The sequence below is a fragment of the Lathyrus oleraceus genome, chromosome 3 (genome assembly GCF_024323335.1).
Source record: "Lathyrus oleraceus cultivar Zhongwan6 chromosome 3, CAAS_Psat_ZW6_1.0, whole genome shotgun sequence".
NCBI lineage: Eukaryota > Viridiplantae > Streptophyta > Magnoliopsida > Fabales > Fabaceae > Lathyrus > Lathyrus oleraceus.
Window position 1 is genome coordinate 508,676,020 of NC_066581.1, and position 18,290 is coordinate 508,694,309.

The 18,290-nt window shown below is 33.7% G+C and overlaps 1 protein-coding gene and 1 pseudogene across 1 annotated transcript; one reads left to right on the forward strand and one right to left on the reverse strand.

Annotated features, from left to right (window-relative positions):
* Positions 1-2,480: 2,480 nt before the first annotated feature.
* LOC127128455 (uncharacterized) lies at positions 2,481-11,940 on the forward strand. Its single transcript, XM_051057807.1, has 12 exons — positions 2,481-2,982; positions 3,070-3,155; positions 4,420-4,499; positions 5,324-5,379; positions 6,158-6,206; positions 7,486-7,632; positions 7,755-7,850; positions 8,192-8,305; positions 8,429-8,559; positions 8,821-9,071; positions 10,242-11,150; positions 11,235-11,940. Exons 1-12 carry the CDS (start codon positions 2,558-2,560, stop codon positions 11,282-11,284), a joined length of 2,394 nt encoding a protein of 797 aa, XP_050913764.1. The 5' UTR covers positions 2,481-2,557; the 3' UTR covers positions 11,285-11,940.
* Positions 11,941-13,650: 1,710 nt separating this feature from the next.
* LOC127131873 (uncharacterized) lies at positions 13,651-17,365 on the reverse strand (annotated as a pseudogene).
* Positions 17,366-18,290: the final 925 nt, after the last annotated feature.

The window sequence follows — 18,290 nt, forward strand, 5'->3', positions numbered from 1 at the left end:
CTCTATGAAATTCATCATAGCAAGTGTATGAAATACATAAATATTACATAAGCTTAGTGAACAAACTAAACTAGTTTGGTCAACACTTGCTTCAAAACATATAAAATAACTTAAACTAGTAACTAGTCTTAGGTTGATTGTGGTGCTTATGACAATTCTTCTATAACAACTTGTCCATAACCATTCACTGAGTTTTTTCCCTTTGTCTTCACCTTTTTATTGCCACCTTCAGGAATTGCTTACTCAGTCTCCCTTCTCCATTTGTATATTTGCTTGTCATGTCCCATGTTTCAACATTTTTGGTATTTCACGATTTAAAAATTTATGGGCAAAGTGTTTGTGTTTATAAGCTCATCACTTGCCTTATTGCGTTCTTCTTTGGGTGACCAAAGACTCTCCTCGTGATCGAAGGGTTGGTTGGTTCAAGTCCATCAGTTGGCCATAGTTGTGGCCCATTTGTTGGTAGGATAATATGGCTATAATTAGCCATCATATTAGACATCCAATACACAAACACACAATTCTCATTTGTAAGCTAACATACAAAATATCATGAAATGAAATAGTTTGCATATATGATGTGTAACTTATAGTATGATGAAAAATACTCTCTCTTCTTCTTCTTGTTATACGATATGCATGCGATAACATGACAACATGGTATCTCCGTTAAATCCTACCTCTTACATGCACATTTCTTCTATAGTAAATTAACAACATATGTGCCAACACCATTTGACACCCCAAAAATTGCAAAGTCATAATCAGAACCTAAATCATGACAAGTTTCACTTACATCATCGTCTTCCTCACTTTCCTCATAATCATGAACAATTTCACTTTCATCGTCTTCCACATTCACACCGACTTCAACATCCTCCATATTTACATAATTCACATCATTCACATTTACACCAATTTCAACATCCCCCACATTTACATCATTCACACCATTCACATTCATATTTTTTATTCATCATTCATATCATTCACATTATCTTGATCATCATTCACACTCACATTCATATTATCTTGATCATCATTCACATTCACATCATGAATCGAAGCATTAACCTTTTCAACATTAACTGGTTTAACAACATCATCTATGATTTCAGGCATGTCAACATTATGTTCAACATAAACATCAATTACCTTAAACCGTTTAACATCTTTAATAAAAGTTAAACCATATTGGTCATTATTCAATGGTCTAAGCCCTTAGGTGAAAGAAAACTTAGGGTTCCAATACTAAAGACACCTCATACTACCATAACCTTCATTTTTTTAAATCTTTTTTTAATATGCATATAAGACATTAAGTTCACGTCCCAATCACAATTCATTTTAGACAATGTTTTGACAACATACCACTTTACATGACGAATGATCAATTGTCCCATATGGTGTATTCTAAGTCTAATAATTTATTTATCTATCGATTTATGCAAAACAGATTGAACAAATAACAATTGCATGCATGCGGGACTAAAACTTTGTAATAAAGTAACCATTACATACTTTAGGGACCACATGTCAACAATAAACTAACAACAACAATTGAAGACATTAGGGACCACACATCTATAAAAAAAACTCACAACAACAACCATTTCAAATAATAAGGACCACAAGAACAAAATATTAGGGGAAATTGAACTAAAATGACAACAACCATTTCGATTCAAAAAATGCAAAAATATTTGAAGACAAAACCACTTACCTTGATACATATTATGAGTTTGCTATTTTAAACTCAAATGTACATGATCAGGATGAAGAACAAACACAATCTAGAAGAAGACGAACAAAATGATAAATCTAAAATAATGGAATGTTGAGTTGAATGCACATACGCTGAGTTCAATGCACGAACGTTGATACTTAAAGAGGATAATTGAATGTTGAATGTCAATTTTTAGGATTCATAGTTTATATGATTCATGCTTTCTGGGGACGAAACGATAATGGAATGATGAGAAGAAATGAAACATGAATGTCAAAGTTTTTAACCTTGATTTTTAGAAATAAATGATTAAGTTAAAAAAATATTAACCTAAATAAAGATGAAATACAAAAATGAGTTCGAATATAAAAAATATTTTGATACTGACTTCACAATTATATGTACGCCGGATAAGCGTCATCTTATTAAAAAATCCTCTTAATTTTGAAAAGAGATTAAAATCTTAGAAAAAAAAACAAAATAAAAAAAAACCAATTTTAAAGTGGAGCTAAAATCTTGTTTCATTTAAAATATGAAACCAATACACTCTTATTAAAAAATCCTCTCAATTTTGAAAAGAGATTAAAATCTTAGAAAAAAAACAAAATAAAAAAAAAACCAATTTTAAAGTGGAGCTAAAATCTTGTTTCATTTAAAATATGGAACCAATAGTATATTTAAATGAATCTAAAATTACTTATTCAATTTAATTTAATTTAAAAAATAAATTTTAAATCAAATCTATTTCTTCCATTTTTTCGTATGTGTCTCAATAAACTAAAGAGGAAAAATTTCAAACAGTTGTTGTTGTTCTGAATTCTTCGTGTTGCAATGACGAACTCAATGGGTCCTCCACCTCCCAAAAACCCTAATCTTCAACCACAGACCCTAACTCCATCACCACCTCCTCCAAATTCCGATTCTCACTCATCCCAATCCACCGTCATCGATTCATCACAACCCGAACCACCTCCACCCTCCGATTCCACCGCCAGTTCATCACAACCCGAACTTCCCCCACCGTCCGATTCCACCACCAATTCATCATTTCCCGAACCATCGCCACCATCCCATTCCACCGCACTATCCGAACCACCGCCACCACCACCGCTGTTCCATTCCACTGATACTCAAACCCCCAAACCCTCTCAAGGTACAGCAGTTCCGTATAAGATTCCGGCTTGGAGTTCCGCTCCTTGCCATGAATTCTACCTCGAGGTTCTCAAGGATGGTTCCATCATCGACAAATTTAACGTGTATGTTTCTCAACTTTTTTTTTTGTTCAGTTCTCTACTTCAACTGAAACTGAAACTGTGTTTTCTTCTGGTTGATTTGGTTCACAGGCATGAAAAAGGTGCATATATGTTTGGGCGGTTGGATCTTTGTGACTTTGTGCTTGAACATCCAACTATTTCTAGGTTTCATGCTGGTATGCTATGAATTACACTAATTCTTGCTCTCAATTTGATATATTTGTATGTTTGGGATGAAAGTGGCTATGAAGCACATACACAACACCAACACGGAGGCACTGATGGTAATTTAAAAAAATGGAATTTATTGTATTGTATGTAACTCCACATGTTAGATTCGTGCGGTGATAGGAACCTGGGCCTTACGATACAAATGACCCAATTACGTCAACAAATCATATTAAGCCCATCATCTAGAAGGCTGCGGAGGAGAGAAAAAGTGGGTCAGATATATGAATACAAGTAAGTTAGAGAATCTTCTGTTATTCTAGGAGGATTGATTGTTTGGGGGAAGGAGAGTCTAGGTGCGAGGCATTTAGAATTGATTTAGAAGATTGGTTAGGAGAGTTATTCTCTTTGGTAGGAGTTCTTGAACTCCGGTTTATGGATTTATCGTTTCCTACCATTGTAAAGCTCTTGAGCTCATCACTTTCTGTTCAATAATATACTGTTGCTTCTTTCAGTTTACTGAGTTCTATCTTGCAATGTCTGGCCTTCAATTTGAAGTGTCGGTGCTACAAAAGAAACTTGTTTAGTCTAATTTAATCAACCATAATGCAAATATTCACTAATGTGTTAGTCTTAAGTTGTGGAAGTGGAACTTAGTTTGAGATTGCAATAGCTGGTAATCCTCATTGTATCCTTTATGATTCAAACATAGCTTGATGAATCAGTTAGTTAAAATCATTCTATTATAATACAGGCAGTTGGCTGTAGCAGCGATATACTGTATGTGTAGTTCCTTTGTTTGATGACAATACTAGTTCTCGACTGAACAATCTCATTGCCAAGATTTTTTTATCCGATCATGACCTTCTTACTTCTTAGGAAAGCTACAGACCTCTTAACTAGCTAGATCATATCTCATATCATAATATGACACCTAAAGTTCTAACACAAAGGATATCCCTTGTAATCTGTTACTATTTTATGGTGTGTTCTGAGTTCTTCAACCAGAATGAAGAATAAACAGTTGAGTTATTCAGTTTGAGAAAATTAGACATTGATTACTTCCTGCTATACATCAGATGATATAAACCCATTTTAGGCTTCCCTATTATAATGCCAGTGTGACCTGATACACCCATCCATTTTGAAAAGATCTGGAAGTCATACTATTATATCAAACCTGTGCATTACATTTGTGAATTTCACCAAAAGTTAGACATTCAAAAAGTTCTCTCAGGATTCTTACCTAATTTTTTATTTCACTCTTGCTAGTTATGCAGTTTAAGAGAAGAGGAGATGCATATCTCTATGATCTCGGGAGTACTCATGGTACCTTTTTGAACAAAAATCGGGTATGGCGTTGTTTTTTCTCTTCCTTTGGAATTTTGATAGTTCTGTTAGATCTTTGATTCTGTTTGATAACTATTTTTATAAGCAGAATATGCCCTGTGACAGAGATACGAGAATTGTTACTCCCCCCCACCCCTTTTTTTCCCCTTCTTTAATTCCTTTATTTATTTATATGTTTTGGATTCAGAATTCCTCTTCCTTCTTGCTATTTCATACTTTAAAGTAAGGTTTAACAACTTACAACTGTATTTAAGATGCAATCTGTGCGACTAGGTTGATTTAAGATGCAATTAGGAAGAATTTGAATTGTGGAGAGACAGGCTCTCGAAAACCTGGGTTGTAATATTCCAAAATTATCTACAGAAATTTCTGTTTTCATTTATTCATTCCTGTTTCTTTTGGTTCGTATCAAGCATAATCTCTGTTTTGTCACAAAACCTTCCTCTTCCTCTTTTGCTACTTGGTTTACATCAAAATTGTTTCCACCTGCACTAAGTACCCTCTTGTTTTTCCTAAACAATATCACGTCTGGACTTAAGTTAGCTTAGCAGAACTCACCTTGACAACATCTCGTACTGTACCCTCAGGCAAACAAGATTGTATGCCCAGAATTATATTAACAGCTCTGAAGTTGACCGGAATAGCAAGATCAATTGATACTCACAATCATTGCGATCTAGCTTAACATTTTCATCTTTAAGTACCTTTGCAGCTTTTTATTTAAAAAATTGGACCCAGCTTCCGGTAAAGAAAAGTATATGCAGGTTTATAACTATACCTTATAGACATAACTGACATAGCTCCATTTCCTTTCCTATTTGCTTAGGTGGAGAAAAACACATACACTGACTTGCGTGTTGGTGATGTCATTCGATTTGGCCGGTAGGTGTTTTTTTGTATAGAATTTTAACTTTGCTCACAATCAAGGCTTCTTCTGTTGTTTGTATTATTTTTCTTCTCTCGAGTCAAGGTTACTTCTTTCATTGTTTCTGATGATGTGATGGTTTTTTTATTTAATTTATTTGTGGTAGTATCGATTAGAATCAGAACCCATCGGTATTTATTAAGCCATTATAAAATTACTAATTGCAGTTTTCTCGATGATCACTTGCTTCTTAAAGGCATGTTGAATGGGTCCAGTTGAATTGGAATATGTACCTGGTCATGTTGAATTAGTATTTTATATTTAAAATCTCATGGTCTTCATTGGGATATTGTCATTTCAGATTGTATAACAATTGGTCTGTGTTATTGCATTAAAATCCCATGGTCTTCATTGGGGTATTGTCATTTCAAATCTATATGGCGATTGGACTGTGTCGTGCATTGCTATTCCTGTGTATTGTTTTTCTGCTTCTAAATAATTTTCGTTTTTAATAGTTTTTCTGGCAGGGTACATCTGATCTGCATTGTTTATTTATTCTCTTTCTAAATAAGTTTCTCTTTTCTACATCTAAAAGTTTATAATATGTTACTCTATCTTGTACTGAATTACAAACTCTTAAAAATTTCAATAAGAATATGTTACTAATTATTTTCTTTATCATCTTTTGCCATGTTTAATAAATGTTTTCTCTATTGGAATGAATGAGTTTTGATTTACGAGGAACATCATTTCTTGATATATGTTTCTAGTATTCATTTTGTATTCCATTTACAGGTCAACTCGGATGTTCATTTTTCAAGGACCGTCAGAATTGATGCCTCCTGTAAGATCTGGTCTTTATATGTTTTTCTTTCATTAAATTTATTGCCATTCACCACTAGTATTTTTGATAATGTGTCATGGTACCTGTCTAAGTGTCATAGTTGAAAGTATTTTATGTTCTTGGGATTAATGGACCCTGCACAAATTTTCCATGTTATGATTTCTTTGTGCAAGTTATTATCATATTTCTTTTTGAGTGTTAGGTTTCTCTTATAGAAAAAAAATCATTTGAAGTGTGCTTGTTTTTAGATGAGAAAGTAAGGGTGTATTCACTTAGTTTTTTTTGCTAGATACGATTGTGCCTTTAATTAAATCAACGGCGGACTCCATTTAGAGACATGCTCTCTTTAAAGGAGCCTTTTCCCTATTTATATGGTTTTTAATTTAGCAAATTCGTTCTCCACCAAGTTTTAACGACCGAATATCAGCTTTGGCTTTAATCATTATTGAAATGAATATATAGAGGGGGACATAGTAAATTTTCCTTGCACTCCCTAGCTGCACTGCAGTGTACATAATGTAAATCTTTACTTAACTTGTTTTATAGCAATCTTGGTAATATGTTCTTGCACATTGTTGCTTATTAGATAAAAGTTGACTTTTGAGTTATGAACTCATTCATTATTAGTAATGGTTTGTGTGTTTCATTTTGCATTGATTTAAATTTCCATAGTTCGGGTGCACCAAGTTTCAATTAGAAATAAAGCCAGAGCCAATATTTATTTTATCTTTTATCGTTAATCATCAACTATCCTTGGACATGGATTAACCATTATTCCCAACTTTAGTTCATTTTCAGAAATTTGTAAGTCAATAGTTCTATCTTTCATTTTCTAGTTTCCTCATATATTTAGTTAACATTAATGGATTTTTATTTAATATGCACCAAAGAGTAAAGAGCATTTAACAGAAGGTGAAGGTTGTGAACAGGGAAACAATGCCTTTACCTTACTAATCATCCGAGAAAGAAAATCAAACATAAAAACATGGCAATAAGGCTGTCCTAATAGAAGATAATTCTATATTTTGAAATATATGGCTATAGAAAATTATATTCCTACTTGGTGTACTATGAACATTTTCCTTTTTATTTCTATTATTTTGAATGGCATAATTAGAAATCATTAATCTGTTAGATTGCAACAGAAACAAAGAGAAAATAAAAGAAATATGTGAGAGAATCTGAGAAAGTGAGAAGCTTCCAGTTTCGGGAAACTGTTAACTTTGCTCTTCAGATTATTGCTGCAATTATCATCTTTTCATATTTATTTTACTTGAAGGAGGCTAATATAAAACTCAAGAGAGAAATGAAAATGCGGGAAGCATTGCTAGATAGGGAAACTTCGCTTCGACGAGCAAAGATGGAAGCATCTGCTGCTGAGGGTATATCGTGGGGTATGGGGGAGGATGCCATTGAAGAAGATGAGGTAATTATGACACAAGATCTATATATTCGTTTGAACTACTTAATTATTTATTCAAGCTTTATATGTTAGAATCTACTTTAATGTGAAAATTCAAGTTGACCATTTTTATCTTCTGATTTCAGGATGATGTTGAAGAAATAACGTGGCAGTCATATAAAGGCCAGCTTACAGAAAAACAGGAAAAAACCCGTGAGAAAATAATAAAAAGAATGGAAAAGGTGAGTAGTTCTTGTTAACTTCGGTTCATGTGCTGTGTTTTTCATCTATGAATTATAGTCCTTAAATAGAATAATTGTTTGGAACCTCTTTTACTTCTCCTGTTCTCAAAATCCCTATCTCCACCAAGATAATTAAAGTAAATTGAAGTTATAGTTTCAAATGAATGGTTGATACTTGTAATGCAAAAGACATCCCCTATAGGATGAACATCGATGATGATATTTGTACCCACACACAGAAACTCTCTCCTCTTGCCACAGAATACAGTTTCCTATTGGCCTGTTTTTTAAGATGCTATACTCAAAGTTTCCTGATATGTGTATTTTTTTTTTGGGTGCAGATTTCTAACATGAAGAAAGAAATAAATTCTATACGAGTTAAAGACATTTCTCAGGGTGGATTAACTCAGGGTCAACAGACTCAAATTGCTAGGAATGAGCAAAGAATGGCAGAGGTAATATTGGAGAAAGTTTATTAGACACGACCCTTGCATATTATTGCTTTCCATATTCTGTGATTGTAAAGGCTGATGCATGAGCACTTAAGCTACTAAATAACATTGTTTTTAATTGGATAGATAATGGAAGAACTTGAAAACTTGGAAGAAACACTGAATGATAGTATTCGAGAAAGTTTAGGTGCACGTACAGGAAAGCTATCTCATGGGAAGAAGAAAGGTGCAGTGGAAGATGAAGAAGAATATTTTAGGTATATTATCATATATTATCAATGGAAGAGTTTTCGTGAAAGCTGAAATTTACTGGGAAGAACCTCATGCTTGAATATCATCTATTAAATATAACTACATATTTGAACTGCTTCAGGCTGTTGTACTTGTTTGCATTTATTTCTTCATATTCTGTGTTCCTTTAGGTCAATGTTGGATATGCTTGCTTGGTTTTCTTATACAACACTTACAAACATGTACTGAAACTAAAAGGAATTTTGGTAATTATATGCGTTTTTCAGTGACGATGATGATGAATTTTATGACCGTACAAAGAAAAAACCCTCAAAAAAGAAGCCTGGTGATAACCAGTCGATCGAGACTGCGGATACTCTTCTTGATAAGAGAGATACTATCATGAAAGAAATAAATGACAAGAAAGAGTTGCTTATGACTGAGAAGAACAAAGTGTTATCAGAGACAGAGAGTACCACACAGGATGATGTTGATGATTCACTTGATGCTTACATGTCTGGACTTTCATCTCAACTAGGTGATAGTTCTCTTAACCTCATATATTAAGCTTTACACTACTTTGGTGTATTTTAAAGTTTTTTTTGGTAAGTTTGACTACCAAATGAGTTTTTTTTTGTCCATAGTCATGTGCTTGCAACAATGTTGGGTTATAATTGTTTTAACATGTAACCCTGTTTTTAATATTATGATTATACTTGTTGGATTACATGATCCGGTGAAGTTTTTCCCCTTCATTTTTCCAAAATATTGTAAGCTCTCTATTGCTTGTTTGACCTTCACTTTTTACATACAATCCTACTATATTTGATTTTTCTGTCTGTTCTCTTCATGTAACTAATTTTAATAATCATATTAAATAAAATAGACAAATAAATACTCAAATCCCAGCACCAAAATTGTTTGTTTTTTTCTCCTTACAAATATACCACTTTTTTGCGTTTAGCTCTTGTTCTGTTTTAGTCTCTAAAATTTATTCTTGTTGGAGCTGTTCCTTGTCTCCGTGCAATATTTGTGTCAAATTGATTATAGTCCATAGTCCATAGTCCATATTTGAGAGGCTAAAATCTATTGATCCAACATAAATAAATATTGCATAGACTCAAACAAAACAATAAGGATTAAAAATATAAAGGGGGTATATTTGCAAGGTCTAAGGCAAACAATTTTTTTTACAAGGATCGAAAGTTAAAGGTGAAGTATTTACAGAGACAATATATTTGTACCTTTTTAAATCTTACAATCTGGCTTATGTATTAGAAAGCTAGAAATCAAGAGAGAAGAGAGAATTCGTTCCGTTAAGTATATTCTAACTGTTTTTCATTGAATGAGAACTGATTACAATGAATTCAGTTAAGAGTTTATATAGTGTAACTAACTTGTGCTGACTCAGCACAGTTAGTTACACTCTAGGATATGCTACTTTAGTTAGTTACAAGCATTACAAGTCCTTATTAGGACTGTTGCTAGACTATACACTATTATTATGATCATATGTTTTATGTTTTTTCACCCCTAGCCTGATGTAGGTATGATTTTGATTGACAGCCTTGCATGTAACAGTAATACTGATAAATGGCTGTTTTATTTTTCTACATTTTCTATATATCATTATGTGCAACAATAGGTCTTATGATGAAGATGTGTATTTGATTACTCTTATCCTCACATATATTTTCTTTTATGTCAGTTTATGATAAAAGTGCGCAGCTTGAGAAGGAATTATCAACTCTTCAGTCTGAGCTAGATAGGATATCCTACCTCTTGAAGATTGCTGACCCAACAGGAGATGCTTCTAAGAAAAGGGAGTTGAAAGCACAAGATCCTAAACCAGTAAACCCTGAAGAAATCGCCTCTACTATCAAGAGGGAACTGCCGGCAGAAGCCCAGAAAAACAGCGAGCTTTGTGCTAAGGCAGACGACAATAAACGACTTGTGGAAACCAAGAAAACTAGTGATGCTTGTGTTAAGGAAAATGATAATAAACCACATGCGGAAACCCAGAAAGTTATAGATGCTTGTGTTAAGGAAGATGGCTCTATAAAAGGAGAGGAACCTGCCGCTACAGTTGTGGCTTTGGAAAAGTCACAACCTGGCCATGACAGGTCGGATAATGAGAATGCTGTATTTGTTGTCCCAAAGCCCCAGTGGCTTGGAGCTGTAGAGGACAGGGTTCCAGATGATAAGCAACAGCCGACGATCTCTCTTCATCCGCCGGAGATGGACGGATCCGATCAGTTTGTTGACTATAAGGACAGGAACAAAATTTTGGGCGGTGATGATGATAACAGCACTTCATTGGAGTCTAGAATTGAGTCTGCTGCTCCCGGATTAATTTTAAGAAAACGGAAGCAAGTCGAGACAATTGGAACAAGCAGTAGTGATGCCTCTCAGCAATCAACATCTTCCACCTCAGGTGAACAAATGGCTGAGGATGCCGTGGCTCTATTATTAAAGTACAAAAGGGGACTATATGCTGCTGATGACAATGATGGAAGAGATGAAAGCCAAGAGAAGAGGCCTAAAAGAGTACTTCGGCCTGAAAAACCATCGTTTTTATGTGATGAGACCGATAATGCAACATGGGTTCCTCCTAAAGGTAAGCAGAATTAGGTTCATTATTCTGACCAAATACTTGAACTGTCATTTATTGAATGATCATACAAATCTTTGTTCTGTGCAGGACAATCCGGCGATGGACGAACTTCCTTGAATGATAAATATGGCTACTGAGGTACGATGAGGTGCATTGTTCAACAGAAGTGTTCAGGCTGCTTATTTACATATGAATGTATCAATGAAGGATCGGGATGAACCTGCTCAGCATCGACTCACTTTCAGGGAGTTGGATCATGCATGACTTTCAGTGACCTTCCTTTGTTAAGCTGAACTGCAATGATAAAGTTTGTTGGTGAAAGGACTACTGTTAGTATAACAGAGACACGGAAAGGGTGAAACGACTGCAGTAATGAAGTAATGTTGCTGATTTAGATTTATTGATTCTTGATGACATGACTCCCTCGTGTACAGCCACATGATCTGAGTAGGAGTTGGTTTTGTTTCTGAGAAGTTCTGAATGAAGTGTGACCTGACCTATGACCACCAAAAGATTAGCCCAAAAACATAGTCAGGCTGTTAGAAATCTAAAACTGCATTGATTATGCAGAAAAATCCTTAACCGATTTCTTCTGATTTTTATTTTATGTATTTTCTGTTTGGATACAGTGTAAAATCTATTTATAGATTTTTCAGGACTAACTAATTCTGTTAGTCAGTCCCTAGAATCTATGGATCAGTTGCCTTGCTTGCTGCTGTCCTTTGGAAACCTATTTAAGCTCGAGAAACATTTTTTTCCTTTTGGATAGGCTTTACTAAGAAATTTTAACAGATTTTTTTTTTTGTTATTTTCTTTCAAGTGAAAAATTATGGCCATCAAATGTGAGAAAAAAGGGGATACGAGGTGTTTGTGCTATTGAGTAGTATAAGCAATCTCTAGTATAGATAATACTCTCTCCGTTCAACTCTTTGACTCAAAGATAAGAAAAAAGGATATGATTCAAGCTCATATCCTATTTCAATGTAGTAGATAATAGTGGAGTGTGCGAATTGATGTGTATGTATATGGGTGACACTGTTGTTGCTGTAATAAAAAGGCAGTGCCAAAAAAGAATTAAAATGTTGGAATTCTAATTTTTTCCGCAATAGTCTGAGAATTGAGACATGTAAAATTTCAGAAAAATAGTTTCATTAGCATTCGAGATATTATAATAAAAGATCATGATGTAGATATATTATTTATGACTTAAATGAATATTATTTATGACTTAAATGAATAGGAAAGAAATAGATTAGAATACGAATGAGATATATTTTATGAAAAAATAAAAAACACATTTATTAAAAAAAGTGAAAACAATAATTTGATTAAGATTTTGTTGAAATAAATTATTTTGAGAGATGTAAAAGCAATTTTAATTGGTTGAAAAATGAAAGTTGTTTTTTTCTCTTATTGATAAGAAAAATATACTTTTTTTTCCTTATATTTTTGGGATGGATGGAGTATAGCCGAGTTGTTAGAATTTAGTTTCAGGGCCGGTAAGAATTAAGTCTCGGTAACTAAGTGTGCTAAGTCAGCATACTTAATTTAGCTATAATTATTCAATTCTAATTGAGTTGTAACTACTTTTAAATGACAAATTCTTAATTCAGTTTTCACAAATTCTACTATATATTTATCAGTTTTTAATATTTCTCAATTTCTCGATCCATAACTATGGCTTCCCATGCAAATTCAATAAACACAAGGAAGAATCATGTGCAAGAACCTTCATCTCTCTTGACCTTCAACACTAAGAATATTTTCAAGACTTTCACGCACTAAGTAACACCAAAATTTGATGAAAACAACTTTCGATTATGGAAACATCAGATTGAAGGAATTATTCAAACACATAAACTTCATCGTTTTCTCGTCAATCCAGACATTTTGCCGCGTTACCTAATCGATGATGATAGCACCAATGACATTGAGAATTCGACGTTTGTCAGTGGGAGCAGTAAGACTATCTCCTCTTTACTGGGCTTCTCACGACGCTTTCAGATTCTGTTCTTCCTCGTGTTGTTCGTTGCGTGCAACCTAATTTTATGTCCAATTTTAGTGATAACTGTGGAGGCTTTCTGGGTGGTCATTCCTTTGGTCGTGGCAGAGGTGGTAGATTCAAGGTACAATGATAAATCTGCTACAAAGAAGGCCATAATGCTAGCATATGTTAGCATAGATATTTATATATGATGCCTTCTCCTTGAAATTACTCATCTCAAAATCCTCGACCTGTTTGGAATCAGTGGACAGATTCAAGCACTCCTCAGTACATGCCTCCTGCAAGCCATAATCAGTGGCTTGCTCCTTAATATATGTCATCCACTAATCAAAACCAATGGATATCTCAAGCTTTCAGAGGTCCTCCTTTAGGATTTTCTCCTAGGCCTACATGTCAACCTCAAGCTCATCTCACTGGAAATCAGGGACGAAACCAGAAATTTTGAATAATGGAGTCAATATAAATATAACATTTCATTTTTAAAAATATAAATATAAATTATAATTGTTCTCTACGATTTTTCATGTTCTGAAAATGTTGAATGATTTTCTCATTTTCAACATCAACAAAAATATCTCTCTCAATGTAAGTAACTAAACAATCATTTAACCAATCATCATCCATGTGATTTCGCATTTGATTCTTGATAATATTCATAGCAGAGAAAACTCTTTCAGCTGTTGCAGTTGCCACCGGTAATATCAGAGATAACTTTAAAAGCAAATATACCAACGGGTACACAACATGTTTTTTGATCTCTACGAGCTTGATAGAAAGATCACCAATCACCTCTAATTCTGAAAATTCACTGTTAGAGCATACATCTAAGAAATAGTTTTCAAGCTGACAATCTAGTGTCAATAATTCAACTTGAGAAAACTCTAAAGGATAAAATTGAGCTAAATGAATCAACCTCTCCTTATCAAATGTAGAAAATGAATCTCTTGGACTTAAACAAGCTACACAAAGGAGCAACTCAGTATTCACTTCGGTAAAATGATTGTTCAACTCTTGAAGTTGTCGATCAATCACTTCATAAAACAATCCAACTTGAAAATGGTGTAAATTAGATACTTTCTCCATTTTTTTCTTTGGTTTTTTTTTTGTGTCAGTTGAAAAGTGTCATCCATATCTGGAATGTCAATATCATTATGCTCACAAAATAATGAAACATCATTCAACAAAGAATCCCAACCATTATCTCTTATAGTTTGTAGCCTTATTTTGGACACTTTTACTAACTTCATAGCATTTATAATATCTTGATCACTTCTTTGTAATGCTTGAGATAAGTCATGTGTAATTCCTAAAACTATTTTCATCAAGTGCAAGATGAAAATAAATTCAAAAGATTGCATATAATTCATCAGCATTAATGCTTCACATTTTTTTAAATCTAAATCTGTTCTATCTTCCTCAACCATTTCTAGCACATCAATCATAGAAGAGAATAGAGAAACTATACTAAGTAATGTACCATAATGTGAGCTCCATCTTGTTTCCCCCGCCTTCTTAATTGTCATTTCTTGATTCAAGCCAGACCTACTTGAGATTTCTCCATGTTCGAATGCTTGTTTCACCTTTGTAGCTTGACTTTCACGAAGAATATCTCGGTGCTTACATGATGCTCCAACAACATTATCCAAATTAGCAAAGCAAATTAAAAAATAAAGCAATTTTAGAATGCTTTTTTGCTAATGTCACAAGAGCTAATTGGAATTGATGGGCAAAACAATGAATAAAAAATGTAGAACAATTCTCTTTAAAAATCAAGCTTTTTAGACCATTGTATTCACCCTGCATATTACTTGCTCCGTCATAGCATTGTCCAAGTATCCTTGACAAACTTAATCCATATTTTGCAAATAATGATTCCAAACCCGATTTCAATGTTAGTGCACTAGTATTTGAAACATGAACAACACCAAGAAAACACTCAATAACTTTTCCTTCATTATTTACATAACGTATAACCATAGCCATTTGCTCCTTCGCCGAGATATCACGAGATTCATCAATTAAAATAGCAAATAAATCATCTCCAAGATCATCCAGTATAACTTGAGTAGTGATCGTTGCAGCAACTTTAACAATATCCTTTTGAATATCAGAAGATGTTAACTTAAGATTTCCACGATAATTTTTTCAAACTTTATAAATATCTTCATTATGGTTAACAAGAAAATTTATAAGTTCAAGAAAATTCCCCTTATTTCTGGATGAAATTGACTCATCATTACCACGAAAAGCTAAACCTTGTGCTAACAAATATCGAATGCAATCAATTATACCTGTCAAATGAATTCGATAGTCCTCTTTAACTTGATTGGATTGTTTACACAAGACACCTCCAATGTGTTGCTTTTGTTCCATTAGAGCTTGACAATTTTGAAGGAGAATTGCCATCCAAGGCGCAACGGAATTTAAAAATTTCTCCATTTAGTGATCCTTACGAATGGGCATGATCAGTGATAGAATCGTTACCTCTTGTGGCGATCACGAACGTTGAACGATGACAACGTCTCTACTCAGTCCACACGAACGGATTCCTTCAATCTCAGTGCTAGCTGCTACGAATGAAGGCTTTGAGTGAGAGAGAGAGAAACGAAATTGCAAGCAAGAGTGACAAAACTTCTACACAAAGGTTCTATTTATAGAACCACTTGTGTGGGCTGCAAGCTAAAAAACCCACTCAAGTGTATCTGGCCCATATCTCATAATATGCCAAATTCACTTAACTGTGTGGTACCTTACCATATTTCGTATTCTACTTAAGTACACCGTACTTTACGATGTTCTATAATTCACTTAAGGAAACCGTATATTACATCATTCCTTAATTACTCTATCTCTCATCAATCCGTCCTTTGTGTGTGACCCTATAGGTTTTCGCGGCGTTGGCAATTATATTAAATCGCGTATTTAACATAATAAACAGTGAGCGGTATCTAGCAACACATCACTGCTACCCAAGACACGAAAATCTCATGTTATCTGACAAATCCTTCTGTGATAATAATTATGTGTATAATTACCCTTTTGCCCTTATGTCTATATTGAACACAAGGCATAGACCGTGTCATCCTTGTCCAGTTCAATATTGGGCCCATAGACATTTATCCCGTTACGCAGGATGGGCAAATTCCATCTAGGTCACTCATGTCCCTTAGCATGCTTCGTGGGGTATCCATCAACTGTCTTTATGGTTATCCAATTACGGACAACGTTTGATCAACAATAAAGCACTCGACTCTACATCTAGGGTCCATAGTGGTTTCAGGTCGAAGAGTGGTATACACCATCATCACCATGAGAATAACTTATGACACTTTGCATAACATTCTATGTAGTATTCTCATAGCGGGTCAATCCGATATAAATATTACTCTTAATATTCGTACATATGCTTAAGACTTGATAACTCCTTATCCATGATCCATGAGATATGATCATCAGTCTATAAACATAATAGTCTTCATGCTTTAATGTTATCCCATTTCATAATGAAGCTTGACTACGGATACTTTAAGAATAGTGTCCTTATGTTTAATGTGATCTCATGATTAAGTCATACTTGATACATTAAACGGACTAGCTATTCTAGGGACTTTATTAAACAAACATAATAAAAAAAAAGCCTTTTTATTATTAATAAATAATTCGATACAAGTACCAAAAGTATTGGCCTCTAGGGCTTACACCAACAAATTTCTCCATACTTGATTATGAGAGCTATTTACATCTCCAAGGTGAACTCGAAACCTTTCACTTTTTTTCCAATTTGTAAAGCCTTCTGTTATAAAGGCATCACCGTAACCTTTATGTTCTTCAAGATGTGACCTCATAAGATAACAACATAAATAATATGCAGCATCCTCACTTTGACTATATTCCAACCAACTACCATATTTTAAATACCAATCCGAATTAAATTTACAAAAGGTATCTCCAAATTTTCTTTGTGGAAAAATAATTTCTTTTGGTTGACAAGGACCCTTTTGCAAATAATATCTTCTAATTTCATCTCTATCACTTCGATGATAATCTGACATTTTTGGCCTTAAACCGAGATCGTTACGAAGTTTTTCCAATTCAAACTGCAAAACCTTTTTTTCATGGGAGGATCCAGTTTGGGGCTTCGACGTTCATTAGGTGTTTGAGGATTAGGAGTTGATGATTGCTCTGTTGCTTTTCTTTTGAAATATTTTTCCATTGCTTATTACTAAAAACAAAACAAAAAATCACAATTAAAATCATATTCAGAAAATTTATAATAATACTATAAAATTGATACAAACACTACAAAACTCTAAAAATAAATTTTCTGCCATTAACACAATCTCAAGCTTAATAAAGTAATAATATATTTTTTACTCTTACTATATAAATTATAAATTCATAAAGATTAAATTTAAAAAATTTACCTTTTAAAAGATCAACAATGGAGAAGAAGCTAGAAATAGAAAGACACTTTGTAGTGAGAGAATAAGGAGTGGGAGAAAGAAGAATATGAAAAGTGGTTTTTTTCTATTTGGAAAGAGTAAAAGAGAAATAATAGGAATATGAAAAAAAATAGGAGTTAAATTTTTTAATTTTATTTAAAGAATTTAATTTATTTTAAATGCATATGGATGTGTGTGATACTCCGAATCATTTTATTAAGTGGGGGCATTATTAACTTTTCTTCCTAATTTTTAGGATATTAAATCATTAATATATTATTTATATTATTAAATATTAATCAAAGAAGAATGTGGTGGGGGCATGAGCCCACCCTTTCTTCTTAATACCTCCGTCCCTGCTGGAAATGACATGTGTTTCCTTTCCAAAATGGGTTGAAATGCCTAGGAGTAAATCTTGAAAGGGAACGTGCTTCCTTCCAAAATGAGTTTTTGAAAAGTAAGCACATGCATGTAGTAGAAACATGCCTAACCTTGTTAGCTCAAGCTAATTTTCCATTGAAATTTTGGGACCATGCCTGCCTCACTGTTCTTTTTTGATAAACAGGATGCCAACTTCTCTCTTAGGCATGCAGTCTTCCTACTATCTCCTTTCTCATCTCCTATCTGACTACAAATTTCTCAAATCCTTTGGATGTGCTTGCTATTCAAATCTTAGGCCCCACTACTCTCACAAGT